General features: G+C 39.8%; 1 protein-coding gene across 10 annotated transcripts in view; it reads right to left on the reverse strand.

Moving 5' to 3' along the window:
* RUFY3 (RUN and FYVE domain containing 3) overlaps positions 1–20,125 on the reverse strand; it is a 75,244-nt gene extending 55,119 nt beyond the window's left edge. For 6 of the 10 annotated variants that reach the window (XR_015725449.1, XM_045789164.2, XM_087864100.1 and 3 more), the window contains exon 1: positions 19,638–20,125. Coding sequence is in view for 9 of the 10 variants with exons in the window: in XM_045789164.2 (XP_045645120.1) it covers positions 19,638–19,986 (349 nt within the window). In the remaining variant the exon portion in view is untranslated. Of the gene's footprint in view, positions 1–5,992; positions 7,415–19,637 lie in introns of those variants that run through there. The other 4 variants (XM_045789173.2, XM_045789188.2, XM_045789203.2 and 1 more) reach the window with 4 other exon arrangements.
* Between the last annotated feature and the right edge of the window lie 30 nt (positions 20,126–20,155).

The raw sequence follows: 20,155 nt of genomic DNA on the forward strand, positions 1-20,155 counted from the left end.
GACTGCATTTGAATCCTGGCTCTACCATTTACTACATTCCCAAGAGTTAATTAGTAAAAGGGGGGTAATAATAGTACCTAGGCTCAAAGTGTTGTTGTAACGAATAAATGAGATACTACATACCTGTTACTCAGAGGAAACAGTTCTTGGCACAAAATCACTGCTCAATAAATGATAACATCTCCTTCTGCAACAACCCCATCACCCCTTTTCCAAGAGTACCCTACATGTAATAGAGAAGGCTGCCTGAAACAGGGCTCTCGTACAAGAACGAAAAGTTTAATTTCATAAAGACTTCTTAGGCAGTTTTATGAAGAATGAATCAGTATAGGAAGAAAAGTGGGTTTGGAGAAAAGCTGCAAGTAGGTGTAGGAATCTAGATGTGACATAATTAGTTCCTGGTAGTTTTAGAGATGAAAATGAAAGACAAAATTAAGACTTTGTTGTGGAACACAGCACAGATATCCTCCTTTTATGCCCTAACACACGGAGCACTGTTTGCCTGTTCAGTCGTAACAGAAAACTGTAATAGCCAGATGCCTCGTGTGCATGCAGGTTCTGCGTTAAATGCAGAAAAGATCATTTATATAGTTCTGTCAAGTGAGACTTTTGGTATGATTAACACATTCACTTACGAAAATAATTGTAGCCTTGATTCTTCATCAACTTCAGTTAGTTTCACATAAGAAACATCAAGCATTGCATACTTATAATTTTCTCAGTAAATTCATGCTTATCATCAAAAAGATAAGGGAATGTTCACATACAAATAAGTGAAAATAGAAGTCTGATCACAAATTTGCATGTTACTGGGATTCAATATTAAGAGTAATGGTTGTTGTAAACTTTTTACCATGAAGAATGGCTTTTATAAATGGATGACCCCACAATTTTGTTCACTGTCAGGATTGAATAGCTCATTACTGTTTTCCCTACTTCCGATAAAGAATTTTGTTACAAGAAGTGCCCAATGGCTCTAATTTAAAAATGAAACCAGCTACAAAATAAATTTGATACTTTTTTATAAAATAGAAGAGTAATAGTTGTTTTGTTTTTCTATTAATTTCGAGAAATGACTATTATTAAGTCTTATGTAGGAGGGCTATTAAAAAAATTCACATATTATATAATTTAATATGTGCTTATTTTATTAAAGTATAGGAGTAAATGCACACATATAATACACTTATTCATTGTTAAAACACTTAAGATTTTATGGAAATGAAAAAAAATCTGCTATTTCATCACTACCTCTAACATTTTGTTCCTAACAGAGCATGTGGCTTTATTAATATTTCTGATTAAAGAGGCGAAAATTACCTGGAAAGGAAATTTGGAAAGGGGCTGAAAATATATACTGATAATCCTTCAGTTCTGGCATTTGGGTCTCTGAAAGTACTGTCTCCTTACCACCCCTACACCCCCAATACCTGCTGTCTCCACTTTATGCCCAGAAAACTCCAGTACATATTTTAGGTCTTCCCTCAAACATTACTCAAATTGGGAATCCTCCCTGGAATAAGATTTTTTGCTCTGTACCACTGTACTGCAATGACTATCATTTTACTGGCTTGAAGTACCCCACACCACACCCCCCACTTGCCAATAAGTCCAGGAAATACAGAGGACTGGACTTGTTCATTGTGCTGTACCTTAGGACCTACGGTAGTGTGGAGCATAAATTATAAGTAGGATACTTAAATGTCTGTTGAATGAAGGACCAAGGGTCTGTACGGTAAAAACTGAATTTTTTAAGTATTACTTTTTTCCTTTGGAGGGTTCTAATGGACACAAAGGATTTTTCTTCCAGAAAAAAAAATACAGATATAAAATTTTATGTATAATTTTATGATCAAGGATCCCAGGTGTAGAAGATTAGACTATAGTGAATTCATGCTATGAAGTTTCTTGGTAAATTTGGCTTCCCCTGTCAAAATGCCCATTGGGACATGCACTTTTTACATGAAAACATATGCAGTTCCCCAAGTGGGATAGGGTTATACCAGGGTGCAGTGATATTAATGAGTAAAAAGTACATTAGAAAATGTCAATGGGGTTATCTCAGCACTAGACACTTATCATAGTCACTGAGTAACACTTTCCATTACATCTTTAGGGGATTTTTCCTTGATTATTTTATCTTATTGGTATTCCCTATGTCTTATCGGTAAAGTATTTCCCATTGGATGGAAAAACCTGATCACAAATCTGCACCCATAATCTGCACCCAAACTGTCCTCTGGGAAATGTGAAGGGCTATCAATTTCTTGGTCCCTAGAACTGGACTTTGCATTGAGGGACATCCAGTAAATATTTCTGACCAACACACAGACCAAAACTCATCCTTGCATATAATGCAGCATCATTACTATACTTGCAGATGTTCCAGATAAGCTATCTCTTTATACATTACAGTAAAATGCCAGCTCTTGTAATAAATACTAAAGCAAACTGCAAGTACCAGGGACACTGTAGAGTTACGCAATAACAGCACGTATGAAGTCCGCCATCACACACAGTTCTCTACTGTAACCCGGAAATCACTGTGTCTGCCCAGTAGGTCACTTCTTCCATAGTCTGTCTCTTATTATCAAGTTTCCTAAGCCAAAAAAGTAATTTCAAAGCCTATAGCTGTCTTTGTAACCAGATGGTATATTTTATTGTATTAAATTGATCATCTGTGTGCATTATCTCTCAATGTCAGATTCCCATTCTTTAAAAGGCTAATAGGAAAATAAGTGTTGCTTGATAACTGACTTATATTTTTAACCAGTTATTTTTTTGTTTATGGAGGTCCAAGAAAGGACAATGCTAAAACATGAATTTAAGCTTACTAATACTTTAATTTGTCTGGTAAACAACTAGTTTAGACTGCTCCAAAAAATTAGTTATAAAAACAGAAATATACATTAAATTGGTAATGTATTTATGAATGTGGTACAGCTCAAACTATGGCTCCATGAATAACTATTACACACATAACTAACGTTTATACGGCGTTTTTCATTAATTATCTCACTTAATCCTCCTAACCTACAATGAGATGGTTACCGCTCCTAACTACTTGCTATTCTCCAGCTCAGCCAGCTCACCAGATACTGCAGGAAATGTCCCCCCTTCATCCCACGTCTGCCTGATGATCGCCTAGTTATGTACAGTATCCAGCCCAGTTTCACTCATTGAACGAAGCCTTTTCTGAGCCCTCTCCTCTCCTGTGAAATCATTCCTAGGCTCCTGTCTTTAGGGGAAATCTACTTACAATTATAGATTTGTGGATTTCCTCCTGGTTTAAAAAAAAAAAGTGTACTGAGGGACGCCTGGGTGGCTAAGTCGGTGAAGCGTCTGCCTTCGGCTCAGGTCACGATCCCAGGGTTCTGGGTTGGAGCCCCACGTGGGGCTCCCTGCTCAGTGGGGAGCCTGCTTCTCCCTCTGCCTGCCGCTTGTGTTCTTTCTCTCTCTGACAAATAATAAAATCTTAAAAAAAAAAATAAGAAAAAAAAGTGTACTGAGAGAGAGAGAGATCACCTCCTTGAACCAATAAGCACTGAAATAACAAAATGAATGGTTCTATGTTCATGTATTTAAGGGTTAAGCTAGGCAGAAACTCTAGGTCCAGGCCTGTACTTTGGTCTGCAAAGTGAGAGATGGGAGCTCTCTTTTCAGAAAACAAAAGTTGGAAACTGCAAAGCTCCTATTGCTGAGGGCATACACAATCTATATTATCGTCTTACGAGGATATATGATGCTTTTTGCCCACTTTCTCTTGTGGGAGTCAGGATGCCTCATTGCAGGATTTGTGTGGTCAGATATCTTTCCCTCTATGAGTCAGCCAGGAAGTACAGTATGAATACGCCTGTGTGTCCAGGCACCAGGTGCTCCACTTTGCCAACAAGGTGAGATTCACATTATCACTGGCTTGGCGATAGCTAAATTATACCTAATAATAATCACTGTATTAATATTAAAGCAGACGCTTTCTGAGTCCAAATGAGTGTTCAGACATCCTGAGTTAGCCAGTAGAGCAAGGAAATAAAAGCCCTGTAAAGCACTGCCTTGTTTCCTAGATCATTAAACCTACAGATGCTTTCCTGGGCCTGGACTTTCTTTTATTATTTCCATTTCTAATCATTTGCAATTGTTGTTTCTCTTGCCTAATTTCAGGCAAAATTCCAAAATTCAATGACAGCATTTCTCTATTTTCCTCCACACCCTCCTTAGTTGGTTCTAAGGTGTTGGGAACTCCCTATTTGTCTATTTTCCTTAATCAAAGGATGTGCCACTTAGAGCTTAGGTTGCGGCCCAAGTACATTTTCCATCACAGATTGCCCCTTGAAGGATTCATACAGCACCACCTCAAATGCTCACATGAACCAAACAGTTCACTTTTGCTCACTCACAGGAATCTTGTTCAAGAAACAAATACATAGTCAAAGTACTAAAATTGTTAAAAATTATTTTTGAGACACTGATAAAAATTACTTTTGAGACACTGATATACTGGGTTTTATAATTAAGGGAATATTTCATATTGCATTACTTTCAACATGGATGAGAATATTTTTGAAAACAAAATATGCAAATTGAGGCATTTGCTGAAAGACTTCTTGGTAGCCTTCTAAAAATGTGTTTTTCTTCCCTAAAGATTCTTAAAACTTTGGAGGCTGTTTTGAACAATACTGGCATTCTATGGAATTCCAGCTGATGTCTTGTGCATGTTCTGATTCTGAGACTTAGAGCCAAAGGAAGCTGCCCATCTGACAAACCAATTGTTAAAAGATGCAAAGGGTCTTTAAAAACTACTTAAATACTGCCCTTACAGACACAACAAAATGACTTTGTGTTCTGTGATATTAATCCTCTCTAAAACTTTCTCAAGGCTAAGCCCAACTGGGAAAATAAAATTCTTTTCAGAATAAAGGGTGAGATCTGAGTCACGATAAGATTGCAATACAAGGTCAAGGGCAAGGAATCACTTTTCCCTAACCCAATCTGCTATGTAATTCACCTTATGCCCCCTCTTCTGCAGATATGCCTAAATACCAGGCAGATGTTGATAAAGAATTTCTCTTCATTTGTATTTCTGTCTTCATTATTTTAAAGCTAGAGAATAAACACTAGCTAAGAGGCCACTACATAAAAAACAAAAATATTTGCATCTATGACTCAAATTAATTCTCTTCCTTACGTCATTGAGTTAGGAGTATTATGGGGTACAAGCTGAAAACCTCTGATAATTTAGAAAAGGCTCCGGGAGAAAGTCACAAGTTAAGCGACCACGAAGGTCTCAAAGGTATTCACCATGGAAATTTCAAATGGGTCATCACAGTTACCACAAATAACTTTAAAAAGGAATGGCCAATAGATTCCATGGGTAGAGATTACCTTATTAATCATGCTTAACCTTTTCACGGCATTATCTTTTTTAAGCGTCCACATTCATTCAAATAAGTACTTAATGTAAAACTGCTTTCTCATCTATAGTCCATATTATTAAAAAAAGATAATGTGTGACCAAATATTTTCTAGATATCATAGCTTGTTTAACATTACACCCTGATGCCCCTTGGTAAAACACCGAGCGTTTCAACTATGTCATGCACAATCCTACAGTCATGCTGTCTTAACTTACTTTAGTAAGAATTACTGCAATTTCCATAATATTTTAGTACATAATCAATATTAATAGCTTCTTCATTATCAATTAGGGCCAAATGTGATAAGTGAACTCAAATGTTCTCTTTAGAGGCGTAAAGACAAAGAGCCCTAAATAGGCACCAGCATCTTTTGAAAGGATACCTCAGGGGGCAGGGAAAAAATATTTTTTCCTCCCGTAAAGTAGAGAAGGGGAACTGGGTGGTAGGTTAAGGATGAAAGGTTTTCATGGTTGTTAACAGGTTAGCGTATGGGTTCTTTCTACCTTTCCCTGACCCTCCCAGCCTACTGTAACAATGAGGATGCTGGTTAGATACTAGTGGACAGGGTCTGACCATACCTTCATGGGTAGGCTCTGGGTCAGGTGTAAGTGAGATGTCATCCAGCTCTCGCAGGCAGAGCCATTCTCCGTCCATAGACACTCGGAATTTGCAAAGGTAGATGGTCTCCATGGCAGCCTGTGTGATCTTGTCAGTGGTGGGGGTTGGCATATCGGTTGGAGGCGTCAGAGCAGACATGATGACTCAGCTGGGACCACAACACACACACTCTCACACACACACACACACACTCACACACACACACACCCCAACAAAAATAAATAAAACCTCCTCACCAAAAACCCCCAAATCCAAAGCTCTGGAACAAAGCTCTCAAGAAAAGGGGTGGGGGAGATCAAAACAAAACACAAGGAAAAATGCCTTATGGTTTAAGAACCAATTGCTCAAGATAAACAATTCTATACTATCTTTTCTCATAGACAGTTCCTACCACATAGCAAAATAAGATGATGTCTGGTCTTCTCCTAGCTTCTCTCCTTTTATCTTCCCTTCCCTACCCCCTCCTTTTTCAGCTCAGCTATACGCTTTAAGTCTTCCACAGCCGATGCCACCTTAGCTGGCTTTAAAAAACTGGCCTCTGCATGAATAAGTGAAAAATCCTCCTTTGTGCAGAAAAAAAATACAAAAAAAAAAAAAAAAAACCCGAAAAATAAACCAATATTTTCAATTTAGCTTAAAAAAATCCTGAACTGCAGAAATCACTTCCAGGATCTGCTCAGATGAGCCGGGATGCTGAGTTCTAATAGGATTGGTTGTGCGCAGTAAGCAGGGTGTTGACCAAAATGGCTGACTAATGAACTGAACTGAAAATCCAGGCTCATGTGACCAGCTGCTCTGAACGTAGGGCGAGCAATTCCCAGGATGCTTTATAGATGCTGCTGATGCAGGGAGAGCAATTAGGCTGCTGCTCTCATCCTGCACAACCCACTTCCAGACTGTGCTAGTCAAACTGTGATCAGACATAACACAATGCACATATCCTCATCAATTCCCTCACTTGGGGATAAAAAGGCTGGATAATAGGAAGACAATTAACACTGGGTAATGCTCCATAGCAAAGATGATAAAAGAGGCAGATTAATTTAATAAGTACATAATTCACCTCTAATCTTTTATTCTCATATACCTAGCTATTAAAATTCTTTACTCTGCTAAAGGTGGTGTTTTAAGAAAAGCTAAAGCAGATTTTCAAGTTAAAATCATACTCTTAAGCATTTATAATTTCCTTCCCCAAGGTACAATAACCTGACTTTCTAGACTGGACAGAAGTGCAAGAAAAAAACTTGATGTTAAAAAAGCAAAATCCCGGGGCGCCTGGGTGGCACAGCGGTTAAGCGTCTGCTTTCGGCTCAGGGCGTGATCCAGGCGTGATGGGATCGAGCCCCACATCAGGCTCCTCCGCTATGAGCCTGCTTCTTCCTCTCCCACTCCCCCTGCTTGTATTCCCTCTCTCGCTGGCTGTCTCTATCTCTGTCGAATAAATAAATAAAATCTTTAAAAAAAAAAAAAAGCAAAATCCCTTCTAATTAATGGCAAACCCCCCCCCCGCTTTTGATGTTGCTGTATTTACCAACTTTCTGCATAAAGTATGTATTATGTTTCTAAACAGAAACATATGTTATATTTTTAAAAGTCTCTCATCCTGGACTATCCTAAGGGCATAATATCGTATTCTCTTAAACCAACCAGCCAACTCACCCACCCACACACCTATCTACTTAGTATATTATCCAATGAGGCATTTATCCCTTGGTAGCTAAAAGCTAGGTGTTTGCTTTCTGAGCCACATAAATAACAAGGAGATAAGGCATGATAAAGATTTTCTTTGATAATGTTTTGGACAATTGAAAACAAGTGTTCTATTTAAGGATCTGGTTTTAAGGAGAAACTTATATCTCCAAGAAATATATCCTAAGGTGGTTTATTATATTCTAGGGATTTCTTATCAGAAGGATAACTTGATTTCTGAGAACTAAAAAAAAAAATTCTCCTTGAACAGTATTATAACTGTATTTTATACACAATATATATGCATGATATATTACATTTAAATATAATATTGAAATTTCATAAATGATTCATTCTAGTTTGAGATTCAGCACAAAGAAAAAATGCTAAGAACCAGACTCTGTAGATAAACAGGCATTTCCCATACTGGTAGAGGGAAAGCAAACTGGTACAATGTCAAAATGCATATATGCATATGATTATTTACAATTAAGAAGAAAATTAGCAAGTTACTAAGGAAAACAAAATATCCCAGGTTTATTCATTTCTATTTAAATCTCTTCCACCATTATCCTACATCTGAACCCAGAGTTACTCACTCATTTACTCATTCAGTAAATATTCACTGAGAGTATTCCACATGCCAGGCAGCAATCCAGGCACTGGGCATGCAGCAGGAAGACAAGATCACCTCTTCAAAGAGGCAGAGTTTATGTATCCAAATACTGAACACAAGCCTTCATTTAACACATCACATTTAATCACAGGTTGATTCCATTCTAGCCAAACACATTTCCATCTTACACATTAAAACTTAAAGGGGAATAGTTTATAGTTTTACTTTAAGCTATACAATACTTCAAAACCTCGTAAGGAGTCATTAAAACCTTTAAATTAAATTTACATTGAATAGTTTCTGGCATCACAATGCCAAAGAGCCCCACCTATCTGTACATATGACACCAAGACTGTAGGTCACTGATACATTCTTAAAATATAGAATGGTGAAAACAAAAAAGAAATCTGAATGTGTTGAGATTTCCTGGGTCCACCAATACCTGAACTGAGCCTGTCACAACCATGACAATCTTTTTACCAATCAACCAAGAAGCATTTACTAACCCTGAACTGATAGGGATTGATTACAACACACCAGCATAACAAGAACCTAGGTCAATAAGCAGAGAAACTTGGTTAATATTCCTTCCAAAGGTCCTTCTCTCCAGGTAGAAGACACTAGGAGGGAAGCCTAAAGGGAGAGAAAAACCTTCTTGCATGAGCTAGCTTTTAGTTTCCCTAATCTGCCAGTTTGAGGAGGTATTAGCAGTCATTTCAGAAAGAACCTGGGTGAGTAGGAAAACCTGTATTTCCACTCTTAAGGCATACCCACTCCGCATGAACAGTTACTCATTGTTCACAAGCAATGAATTTACTATGAAATCAGACACTATTTGTAAACTAAAGACAATAATTCCAAACATTGTTTAGTACTGTTTTTACGTTTGGGTCTTTACTAGGTAAAAATAATTAGCTTAGAATTGTAAAGGTAACATTAAGTCATCGGTGAGACAAACCTTGGAAATTTTTCTCATTTGATTCTACTTGTAAATAAAGGTACAAATTTGTAAGGTAGCTGTGAGGAGGACTGAGGTATAGTCTGCGGCCCTAAAACAGAACTAACAGGCTTACGTGAAATCGAAATCCAAGGTGATGATCTGAATAATACTATGCTCTAGCGGCTTACACAGCTCAAATTTTCCACATTATAATTGATTCAAAGCAAAGGAGATTCACATGTCAAAGTCAGCAGTCACATTCCTTTTAAAGACTATTTACTCAGCTACTATTATAAGACAAAGATTGATTTGTCAAGCTCAGTGTCCCTGTCATACAATGTGGAAAATTATTACTTTAGGTAGCTCTCATTTATTGAATCACTATTTTCCTTTAGGTGCTTTATAAATACTATATCAAATCCTCACAAGAATCCTGCAAAGCAGATATTGGTAACTCCTCTTCACCTACAAAGAAACCAAAGTTGAGCCAAGTCACTGGCCCAAGATCACACAACTAGCAAGCAGCAAGCGGCCTATCTGGGATTTTAAGATCTGCCCTTTTTTTGGGGGGGGGGGGGGCAGAGAGAGGGGGAAGGAGAGAATCCCAAGCAGGGTGTATGCTCTGGGCTGAGCCCGTCATGTCGGGCTCAGTCTCACAACCGCAAGATCATGACCTCAGCTGAAATCAAGAGTCAGATTCTTACCCAACTGTGCCCCCCAGGCGCTCCCCAAGATATGTCTTAATGTTCCCAAAACCAAAGTCCATGCTTTCTTTCATACCTTGAAATGTCAGCACACCAACCCAAGGATTAAATTTTAATTAGGGAAAATAAAACCAAAACCAAAACCAAAACCAACACAACACAGGCAACATCCCCATAAAATTTCCCAAATAAGAATTTCAACGAATTTAAGATTTGAGGAAGAGGAAATTTTTATTAGCTTTCACACTTTGCAAACCATATATTCCACTTACTCTTATACATTCTGGTCAGGTTTATAATAAGTATTTTCTGAGAAACTGAGAACCCAACATGGATCTCTCCTGCTGGGTGCTAAAACCAAATTCTTCCGGATCATGGTGAAGATCATGGTAAGCTATTTACTGTACCTTCCCTCTGAGGAAAGAGCTGGAAATAACCATCTTATCAACTTCCCTCCTCATCCACTAACTTAGTTGGACATATTAAGAACATTTGATACATTCAGTAGTGAGAAAAGATAAATGAAGGGGGGAATTATTTTCTAAAATGACTTATTCCTGAACTTCTTCAATTACCTAACTTCAAAGTATAATTTTAATTCTTAAAAAATATAACCAATATCCATGAAACCATCGCCCAACCAATGAAATGCACCAACAACTTAAATTTTGTGCTCCCTCTCTCTTCTGAATTCCTGCCTCTACTTTTGAGGCAATTACTTCTGAATTTTGTGCAAATCATTACCTTACTTTAAAAATATTATTATGAATATATTGATACCTAAGCAATATATTTAGCTTCATCTTCTTTTAACTTTATAGAAAGGGTTTCATGCTGTATGAAAGCCTTTTACTCAACACCGCATTTTTAAAGATTCATCCACATTGTCGTGGGCAGCTAGTTTATCCTTTTGGCTGCTGTATTATGAGGTAATATTCCATTGTATGTGTAAAGAATTTTCTGATCCATTTTCATGCTGGTGAGCATTTATGGCTTATTTCTAATTTTTTTATGTTTCAAATGATATTTTTTAGATACTTTTCAGAAATGGATTTCTTGTCTGTATGCCAATTCCTTTTTTTTTTTTTTAGATTTTATTTATTATTTTAGAGAGAGAGAGACAGAACACCAATGGGGGGAGGGGCAGAGGGAGAAGCAGGCTCCCCCACTGAGCAGTGAACTGCCAAGGACCCTTGAGATCATGACCGGAGCGGAAGGCAGCCGCTTAACCGATTGGGTCATCTAGGCGCCCCAGATATGCCAATTCTTAACAGGTTTGAAGGTTAGAGACCATTTTACTTATTTCTTTTAGAGGTAGTTGTCTCCTGCTATTACCTAGTTTCTATTCTGCACATAATGATGTTTTTAAAAATTTATCAACTTGTGCAGCTAAATCAGTTTGTAAAGCTCCCAAGTTCTACTTCCCAAGGATTCCTGGATCACAGTTTTACAATTTTAGAAGAAAAATCTCACCCCCACACCCCCAACATTTTACTAGTTGCTATTAGCACAGAAGGGTTTCTTTGATAAATTATCATCATGATGACATTGGGGAAAGGGCCAGGTGTTTTTGCTAAATTATACGATTTTTTTTTTCCTGAGACAGAGTGCGCACGGCGGGGGGGGGGGGGAGAGGGGAAGAGAGAGAGAGAGTCTTAATCAGACTCCTCGCCCAGAGTGAGCCTGAGGACACGGGGCTCCATCTAATGACCCTGAGGCTTAACCAACTGAGCCACACAGGCGCCCCTAAATTATAAGATTATTCAGTTGAACGATCATGATTTTTTCACATGCTCCAGGCCTCCCTCCCACTTCCCTTCCTCTTACTTCCTTCGCTCTCTCAGACAAAAATCTATATGTCCACCTCTTATGCTGAGATTTCTAGAATTTTAGGTTTATAGCATTTGAAAGACTCAGTACTACTTTGCAAATATTAACTGAGGATGATAATTAGTACTATAAAATGATTCTACCTGGGAAGTTGAGTTATCATTATTTTGTTAGAAACAAACACCGCCAGTATTATAATGCATAATTTTCTCACTTGTGAAAATTAATAAGACTGGAACTAACTCCTGCCTTAATAACGAAAACTGATTTCATGGTCAAGTGCCACAGGCAATGATTTACAGAAGTAAAACTGCCAGCAACTTAGATGGTCTTGGGAAATTTATCCTCCTCTCATCCTAATTTACTCAGCTATAAAATAAAACTAAATAACTGGCTTCACAAAGGTCATGGGCTCCTTGAGAATGTTGCCTGTTTTGCACACTTTTATACACCTGCTTAAAATAGTATCTACCCAGTATCAGAGTCTCAATATACTTGGTATAGATACGTAACTCCAAAGCACTCTATATTCTTGCAATGGTGTATTTTCACCCTATTTCACCTTAACCATGAAAACCCCCCAACTTCTACAAAATCAAGCCGTATTTATGCTCCAACAAACAAGTTATTCTAACACACGCTTTATTCATTTGTACATAACAGATTCATTAATTTAATATGGACAGGGCACCTACTATGTGTCACACAGATGGCTAATCAGTGTTGTTTACATCCATAACTATTTTCTCTATCAAACTGGTAACTTGTGAATTTTACATTCATTTCTTCATTTATCAAGTAGGGTTTGCGGAGTAGAATGAGAAACTAGAGGGTTGCTGCTGTCTGAAAAGAAGCCTTCCATTTAGGATGGGATTCCAGTAGTGCAGGTGATGAAGGAAGCTGAGAGCACGTGGACTCTAGAGCCAGAACGCCCACAGCGAATCCTAGATCCACCACTTAGAAGATGGGTCACCTTGGCAAATTACTTGTTTCTGTGCCTGCTTCTTCAATGACAAATAGGGATGTAATATTAACTACTTCAGAGTTAAAGGAAGTTATGCAAATAAAATGCTCAGCATGGCACTTTATACAAGGTAAGCAGTCAGTAAATACCAGCCATTATCATCACTGTAAGTGCCTGAGAATTCTTGGAGGAAAAAAAAGAAAACAACCCACGCTATCACCACATGAAATTTAAGTCAGGAAGGATGAAAGCTCACGGGACTGACGCAGAGGAAAGTAAAAAGGAAATGTGAGCAAAGGGTACTCTAGGGCATCTCTCAGGCCTTGAGGAGGGAAGAAGAGCTGGGTCAGAGTTTTACCAAGCATTCATATCAGATGACCAGATCTCTTAAGTTCATAGAAAAGGCAGAGGAAACAGATGTGTATGTCTCTGGAGAGTCCCTAAACAGATTTAAAGTTAGAGGAACCACATTCTAAAAGTTAACATGCTCAAACAACTTCTGCTTTCTACATGCCTCTTGCTGTCAAGTCTGACAGTCTCTCTTCTCCTCTGTTTTACAGGGTTTCGAACTTTCCCACCTCTGCCCCACCCTCCATGCCTCTCCCTCCGACACTTCAAGTCTATTTGGTATGGAGCAACTATAGACCCAACCAGTCAGTCGCGAAGAAGGCCCTGCAAACAGGGATAACACCTTGGCCAGCAGCCCTCAACTGATGTTTTAGGAAGACCATGAACCTTTCACAATTATTCAGATGTAGCTATAGCGGCGGGGGGGCGGGGGGGGGGCGACGGACCATACTGATATTCTCTCAAGTATGACTGCTTTTAAAACTCTAAAAGCATTTCCTTTCTCATAGTTTTAAGCCATGTTTATGATACGCTCCTGACTTCCCAAAATAAAAGTTAAACCTCATAGTTGAGCCACCTTACACTATAGGAAGAACTTTCCATGTTAATAAGGTTTAGGTGGAAATAGAACAGTTGTGATATCCTGCAAAATTCATTAAAATGGGATTCCTTGGGGCACCTAGCTGGCTCAGTCGGTAACACATGTGATTCTTGACCTTGGGGTTGTGAGTTCAAGCCCCATGTTGGGCGTAGGGCTTACTTAAAATAAATAAATAAATAAATAAATAAATAATAAATAAATAAAATGGGATTCTTTTATTTTTGATGGCTACATGTTACCTTTTCTACAATGATAAAGAGGCAGTATATCTTTTAGGCAACTTTCTTAATCATTTAAGAAATTTCCAAAAATATCAGACAACAAGGAAATATCATTATTTCATCCAGTTAATTCTGCTACACCCTCATCATCACCCTCCCAGACTTTTTACTATCTATAACCTACACTAGAAAAACATGTTCTCTTAGCTTCTTTGTAAGCTTCTACCTCTTTAACACAGATTTCTGTTAAAAACCAAACAAAAAGGAAAAAGATACAAGACAATAAATCAGGTGAGTGTATTTTGAGGACAATACTAGTCTTTTAGCCCAAAAAGTTGCTTTCTTTGCCAACTTTCCTCTGCTCTCTCAGCAAATTTTACTGCCTTCTACCTAAACTGATTTGAGGGAGCATACAGGGATTAAGAACATGAACTGTAGTTTCACACTACGCAGGAATATGAATCCATTCTCTGTATTTCACTTAAAAAACTGCATTATATACAAATATTGAATCATTACGTAGTACATACAGAACTAATATAATGTTTTATGTCAATTACGCCTCACAAAAAATAAACAAAACACCTCCGGAGAGAAGGCCAGAAATCTGTGCTAATAAGACACCCAGGTGATTCTGATAGGTGCTAAAATTTGAGATAAGAACTATCCTAAAACCACAGGATCTGTGTTTCCGGAATGTAAACTTCTAAATCCAAGGTTACCCTATCGTAATTTTTGTATTTTACAATAATTAGGTAAGTTACTTAAGAGATACTGAATCAAATATTCTGATGAAAAACACATTGTATCCACCTACTTATATGAATTCTATATGGACTACTCCACCTTCCCATTTTTTTCTTTTCAGTTTTCATTGTTAAGAGACTAGTTTTATGTATTGGCACTTCTAGCTATTGGAAATTTTAAGAAACAAAAAAATCGGTTATTATTGATACATGTGAACTTTTTAGCTCTCTGCATGGCACATAAAAAGATTCCACAAATGGCAGCCACTAAGTACTACTATTATCTTACTACACATACTCTTTATTTAGAATTGTTTGGGTTATAGAACTTTAGTAAAACTTCTTTCATCTAATGGAGAGACTTTTAGGATCCTCTAGTATCCAGAATGAAGCTAAGGTCAGAAATAAGAAAAAAGAAAATTCTGTCTATAAAGAATCAACCTCTGATTATCAAGAGGGGAACAGTCAAAACAAAGTCTCAAAGATAACCTCTAATATTCTGATATCGTTGCTTTGTCAGAGTGTGCTCTGACTTTTTGATAATGCCAGGCCAGAAGAGCAAACAAAAGAAAGGAGACAGGAGAGAAGGGGAGAAACTGGCTGGGAAGACAAGCTGTGATAGTTCAGGCAGCAGTGGTGATAAAAGCCAGACTCGGAAGGGGAAGCAGCAGACAGGTTATTGTAGCCACAGGACAGCGGAAATGGGGGCATGACCCAGCTCTCCCCACCTCAGCTCAGGTCACTGTGTGGAAGGACCCACCTGCATTTAGGTATTTAGATACTCCTGAGTTCTAAACTCCAGTTGTCTGGTAGTCACTAACCTACAATTAAATACTGTCCAAAGATGCTACATTTCTGAAGGTATTTTTTTTTAATGGGTGTTTATATGAGTATTTAACAAAATAGCATTAAGTGGATCAGACAGTAATTCTTAACGCAGGTTAAAGCTTTCTTAACACAGCTGGAAAAGAGCTGAAGGTTTGTGAATCACAGCATTGTAAACTGAGACACTGCTCTATGTTAATTATACCAAAAAGTTGTCTTTAAAAAAGCCACAACTCAATCTATCATTCTAAAATCTAGCATAAAGACGAATGCTCAAAATGTTGGGGTTCTGATGATTCGGTCCTACCCCTCAGTTTGAGCAGATGCCTCTACATTTACAAAATAGAATCAAGTATTTTTGTCTTTTCTAAATTAAAAAAAAAAACTTGCAGCAGATGAACTGATTAATGTGTACTCAACAGCTGATCAGGCATAATGCTTTCTGGAATACTACTAATTGATGAAAAAAAAAGAAAGATACAAAAAACAGAAATGTCCATGGAGGATAAATTAAGATCAATGAATACATATATATACACACACACACAATATTATATATACATGCACACGTACATCTGTATTTTTATATTGTGTGTATGTGTATAAACCAGACATAAAACTATTTTTCTTCCCTTACTCATTCCTGCATTTACACATAAATGAGAAAGTTCCTTCCCCAAATCATGGATTCTTAAAGTACATGTGTGAGAAAGTGCATCTGTGAATGTTTCCAGAAGCCGCATTCTCTGCACTTTCCTGGGCCCAACCAAGGTATTCACTGATAGGTATACTCAACTTCAAAGTGAGTGGTCAGAGTAATGCTGTCAGGCCTTCCCACTTTTTTTTTCTTCTTTCTATTCTTCTCCTAGCCCCTTCCACCATCGCAAAACAGCACATACAAATATTGAAAGAAAGCTGCTTCTTTGTTGAGTGGGACCTTTTTTTGGGGTACACTGCTGTAATTAAAAAAGACAAGGGCAGAGATGTAAGTTATTTGTATGTCACTGTCACTGTCACGTGTCACATCAATGTTTCCTATAGCTCTGGGAGTTGGAAGAAGAAATGGGTAGCTGTCAATAGAAACTGCTTATAACTATGTACACAGCAGGAGTGCCTCTTCCCTCCAACACCAAGGAGCCATCTCTGACTCATCCTGTCCATCCACAAGAAGACTTCAAAACTTAGGATGGAAAAGGAAGGCATTAAAAGTATTGCACCATGGCAACGAAAGAAGCTCCTTCATATACGGTTTATGAAAAATTGGTGTGGAAGGTCCCACACAAGGGAGAAATGGCCTCATAAAATATGAATACATACATGTTGCCCCCCCCCAAGAGGAACGTGCACTTTTTATTCAATGTATTCTTGTATGGCAAACATTTAAGCAATGAGAAAATCTATGTGTTACTTGTAATTTTTATAAATCAAGTACTTTTTAAAAAGCATGGAGATTTAAAAGCTAGAAGCATAAAAATTTAGCAGATTAGCATTCCAAGACTCAGAAAGGGACATGATCCAACAAGCCACATCAGAAGCCTTCTTTCATATTGGTTTAAGCATGCTGAATATTTTATGGCCATTATATCCAGCAGGATTTTACACCGCAACAGTACACATCATGCACCCTGAAAAGTTTAGGCTACTTCTCCTGTACATATCTTTGCTATTCTTTGCTACTCTTATTAGTGCCATTCAAAACAAAGCTTCTGAATTCAAATGTAAAGGTTAATTTTTAAAATCTCTGAATAAAGATTTCTAAAATAAAAAGATGACACTGACTTAATATACAATACCTCAAAGTTATTATGTATTATGTACTTTTGGCAAATACATTAGCAAGAGTTAAAAACTTGGTGTTGAGGAGGCAAAAAATATTCACTGGCTGTTGACACTGAATGCAAGTCCTGTCCTGGTAACTGAAATGAGAAATCTTTTTAAAACTGTTTTGTCTAAGCTTGCTCAAGTCAACAGCCAGGAGACCCAGAGTTCTGACACCCAAGTGCATCACAGAGAGTAATACTGCACTGACCACAAAGAAATGTTGTAATTAATATACAGAGTATTCCCTTTTCCAAGTATGCATGTATTCGGAAGTACATATAAAATAACAAGGTAAAAATAAAAACTCAGAACAAGAACTACTTTAATACATCTACTATTATTGTAAGGTAGAGACTAAGAGATCACAGGTATGAAACCTCAGCTTTAAGTCTTCCATTCCTTTTTTTTTTTTTTTTAAAGATTTTATTTATTTATTTGACACAGAGACAGCCAGTGACAGAGAGACAAGCAGGGGGAGTGGGAGAGGAAGAAGCAGGTTCCCAGCAGAGGAGCCTGATGTGGGGCTTGATCCCAGAACGCTGGGACCACGCCCTGAGCCGAAGGCAGACGCTTAACGACTGAGCCACCCAGGCGCCCCTAAGTCTTCCATTCCTGATCTTGATTATGCTGAGGCCATATTTTCTAACAATACTTTAAAAACATAAAGCCAACCCTTAATAGGAGGAAGAATCAAATAAATTAATCTAAATTCAGATAATCGCCCCAAATGACACTGGCCAACAGTTGAAATTTTCTTCTGTCAAACTTCGTACCACAACTGTTAAGAGTTACAAAGAATTGATAGGAGTGTCTTCACTCTATAATAATGTGGTTAATAGGTAGATTACACAGAAATAAAATTTTAATGAGAAAAAAGAGGCTATGTTTTAAGAACAAACTAGAAAGCAGGTTCCTTAGAAAATGGATAAAGTACTGTTGTGAATATTCTTATCTCTACCTCCTCTGCTTATTAAAGGATTAATTTCTACCTTGATTAGAAACTCCCATCTGGAAATTAGCACAGACCACTCCAACACACAAACTACGGATTCACTAAGACTGTTAGTGGTCAGTGTTGGCCCTCTTTCTAGATAATACAGAAAAGGAGACACTGGACTACTACCTTCCCCTGAATCCAACGGCCCCTAAGCTAGAACCATCCACCAGTTTCCAAAGTCTGGGGTTTACTTAAAGAGCACGGGCTTGGTAGGCAAGGAATCTGGGTCAACTTCATTCCTTCTCTAAGGCTCTTACTTGGGACAGATCATTCAATAATACTGATCCTTAGCTTTATCTGAAAACGTGGCATCATATGTCTCAGAGATGTGAGGATTAACTCTGATAATCACAGCACATGCACACAAAATATTCAACTAATGTTAATCTTCTCACAGGGGATGGATCACGGGGCTAGAAAAGGCAAAGTCAGTATTTCTTGGTTGTGTAGAGCAGCTAAAAGGTTTGCTGCGGTGATAAAGAAATCTCTAGCTCTATATCTAGGAAAGAGAGATTCCCTCATCCCCTCAAGCAAGTTTCTCCCCCTTTTCAGAACTCATACAGCAAAGTATTTGCCATTTATAGCTCGCCTTGTATCTTCAGCCACATTTTCATACTGTAAGACCCTGTCTTGTTAAACCAGATTTAACACTTCTCCCAGTCTTTTTATACACACTGCCTACTCCAGGGCCCCGCTCATGGCAAGCAGCAATAAACATCTGTTGACTGATACCGCACAAAGTGCGGTCCGCTGCAATCACGCGGCTCCCGCATCACTGCTATTAAAAGGTGGAGGCCTCTTCCTGCCAAACGCTACCATCTCGGGAGGGGCCCTTCCAAAGCCACACATTCCCTTCTCGTCATCTCGGGCACTGTTCCTGATTTCTCCTCTCAATCCGGGGAACGCATCTATGATATCTACGGATGTGGCGTGAACGCTCGTAAAAATTTTAGTGGTACAACTGAGGCCGCGCGGGCGGCGGCGACGCAGCAGCCACACCTACTCCGCGGCCGCGGCGCCGGGAGCCCGCAGAAAGCGGGCCAACCGGGCTGCCGGGTCTCTGGGCGCCGCCCCCTCCTCGGCTCCTCCGGGGAAGGCTCCCAACCTGGGACCGGGGGCTGGGACCCGGCAAGCACGTGGGAGGCTGGCGAGGACGAGCGCCCGGCCCGGGAGGGGAGGCCGGGCGGGAGCCCGCGGCCTGGGGAGACTCGGAGGTAAACAGTCCGGCGCCCGGACCGCGGCAGTTCCCCCTCACCCCCCCGCACCCTTCTCGGCCGAGTCCCCTCTTCCCGTCGCCACTCACGGTGCTTGCCGCCGCCGCCGCCGCCGCTCGGGTAGCTCAGCAGCAGGAAGGGCAGCGGGGAGCCCGGCGACGGCGGGGTCCTCCAGGAGCGCTGTTGCTGCGGCGGCGGGCGCGCTGCGAAGCCGGCGCCTCCATCGCCCGGGTAGAGCAGGAAGAAGGGGGCGGCCACCGGCGAGCCGGGCTCCGATTGCCCGGCGGGGGAGGCCAGCGGCGGCCCCGCCTCGCCCTCTCGGTCCGCGCCCCCGGCTGGAGTGCGGCGCGGCTCCTCCGGCAGCTGCTCCCCGCCCCTCGCCGGCTCCTCGCTGCAACTTTCCGCGCCGGCGGTGGGCGGCGGCGAGGTCTCTGCCATGCTCGCTCCTTCCTTCGTCGCCACCTCCGACTCGCTCCCGGGCCCCGGCAGGGAAGCAGAGGATCGAGGCGGCAAGCCGCCGCCTCGTCGCGTCCGCGACGCCGCCGCCACCTTTCTCCTTGGCCGCGGGCCGGCGTCTGGGCTCCGCCGCGCCGTCTACAGCCCGCCC

Source organism: Ursus americanus, chromosome 8 (genome assembly GCF_024610735.1).
Source record: "Ursus americanus isolate L20-20 chromosome 8, mUrsAme1.1.p, whole genome shotgun sequence".
In the NCBI taxonomy this organism is placed as follows: Eukaryota; Metazoa; Chordata; class Mammalia; order Carnivora; family Ursidae; genus Ursus; species Ursus americanus.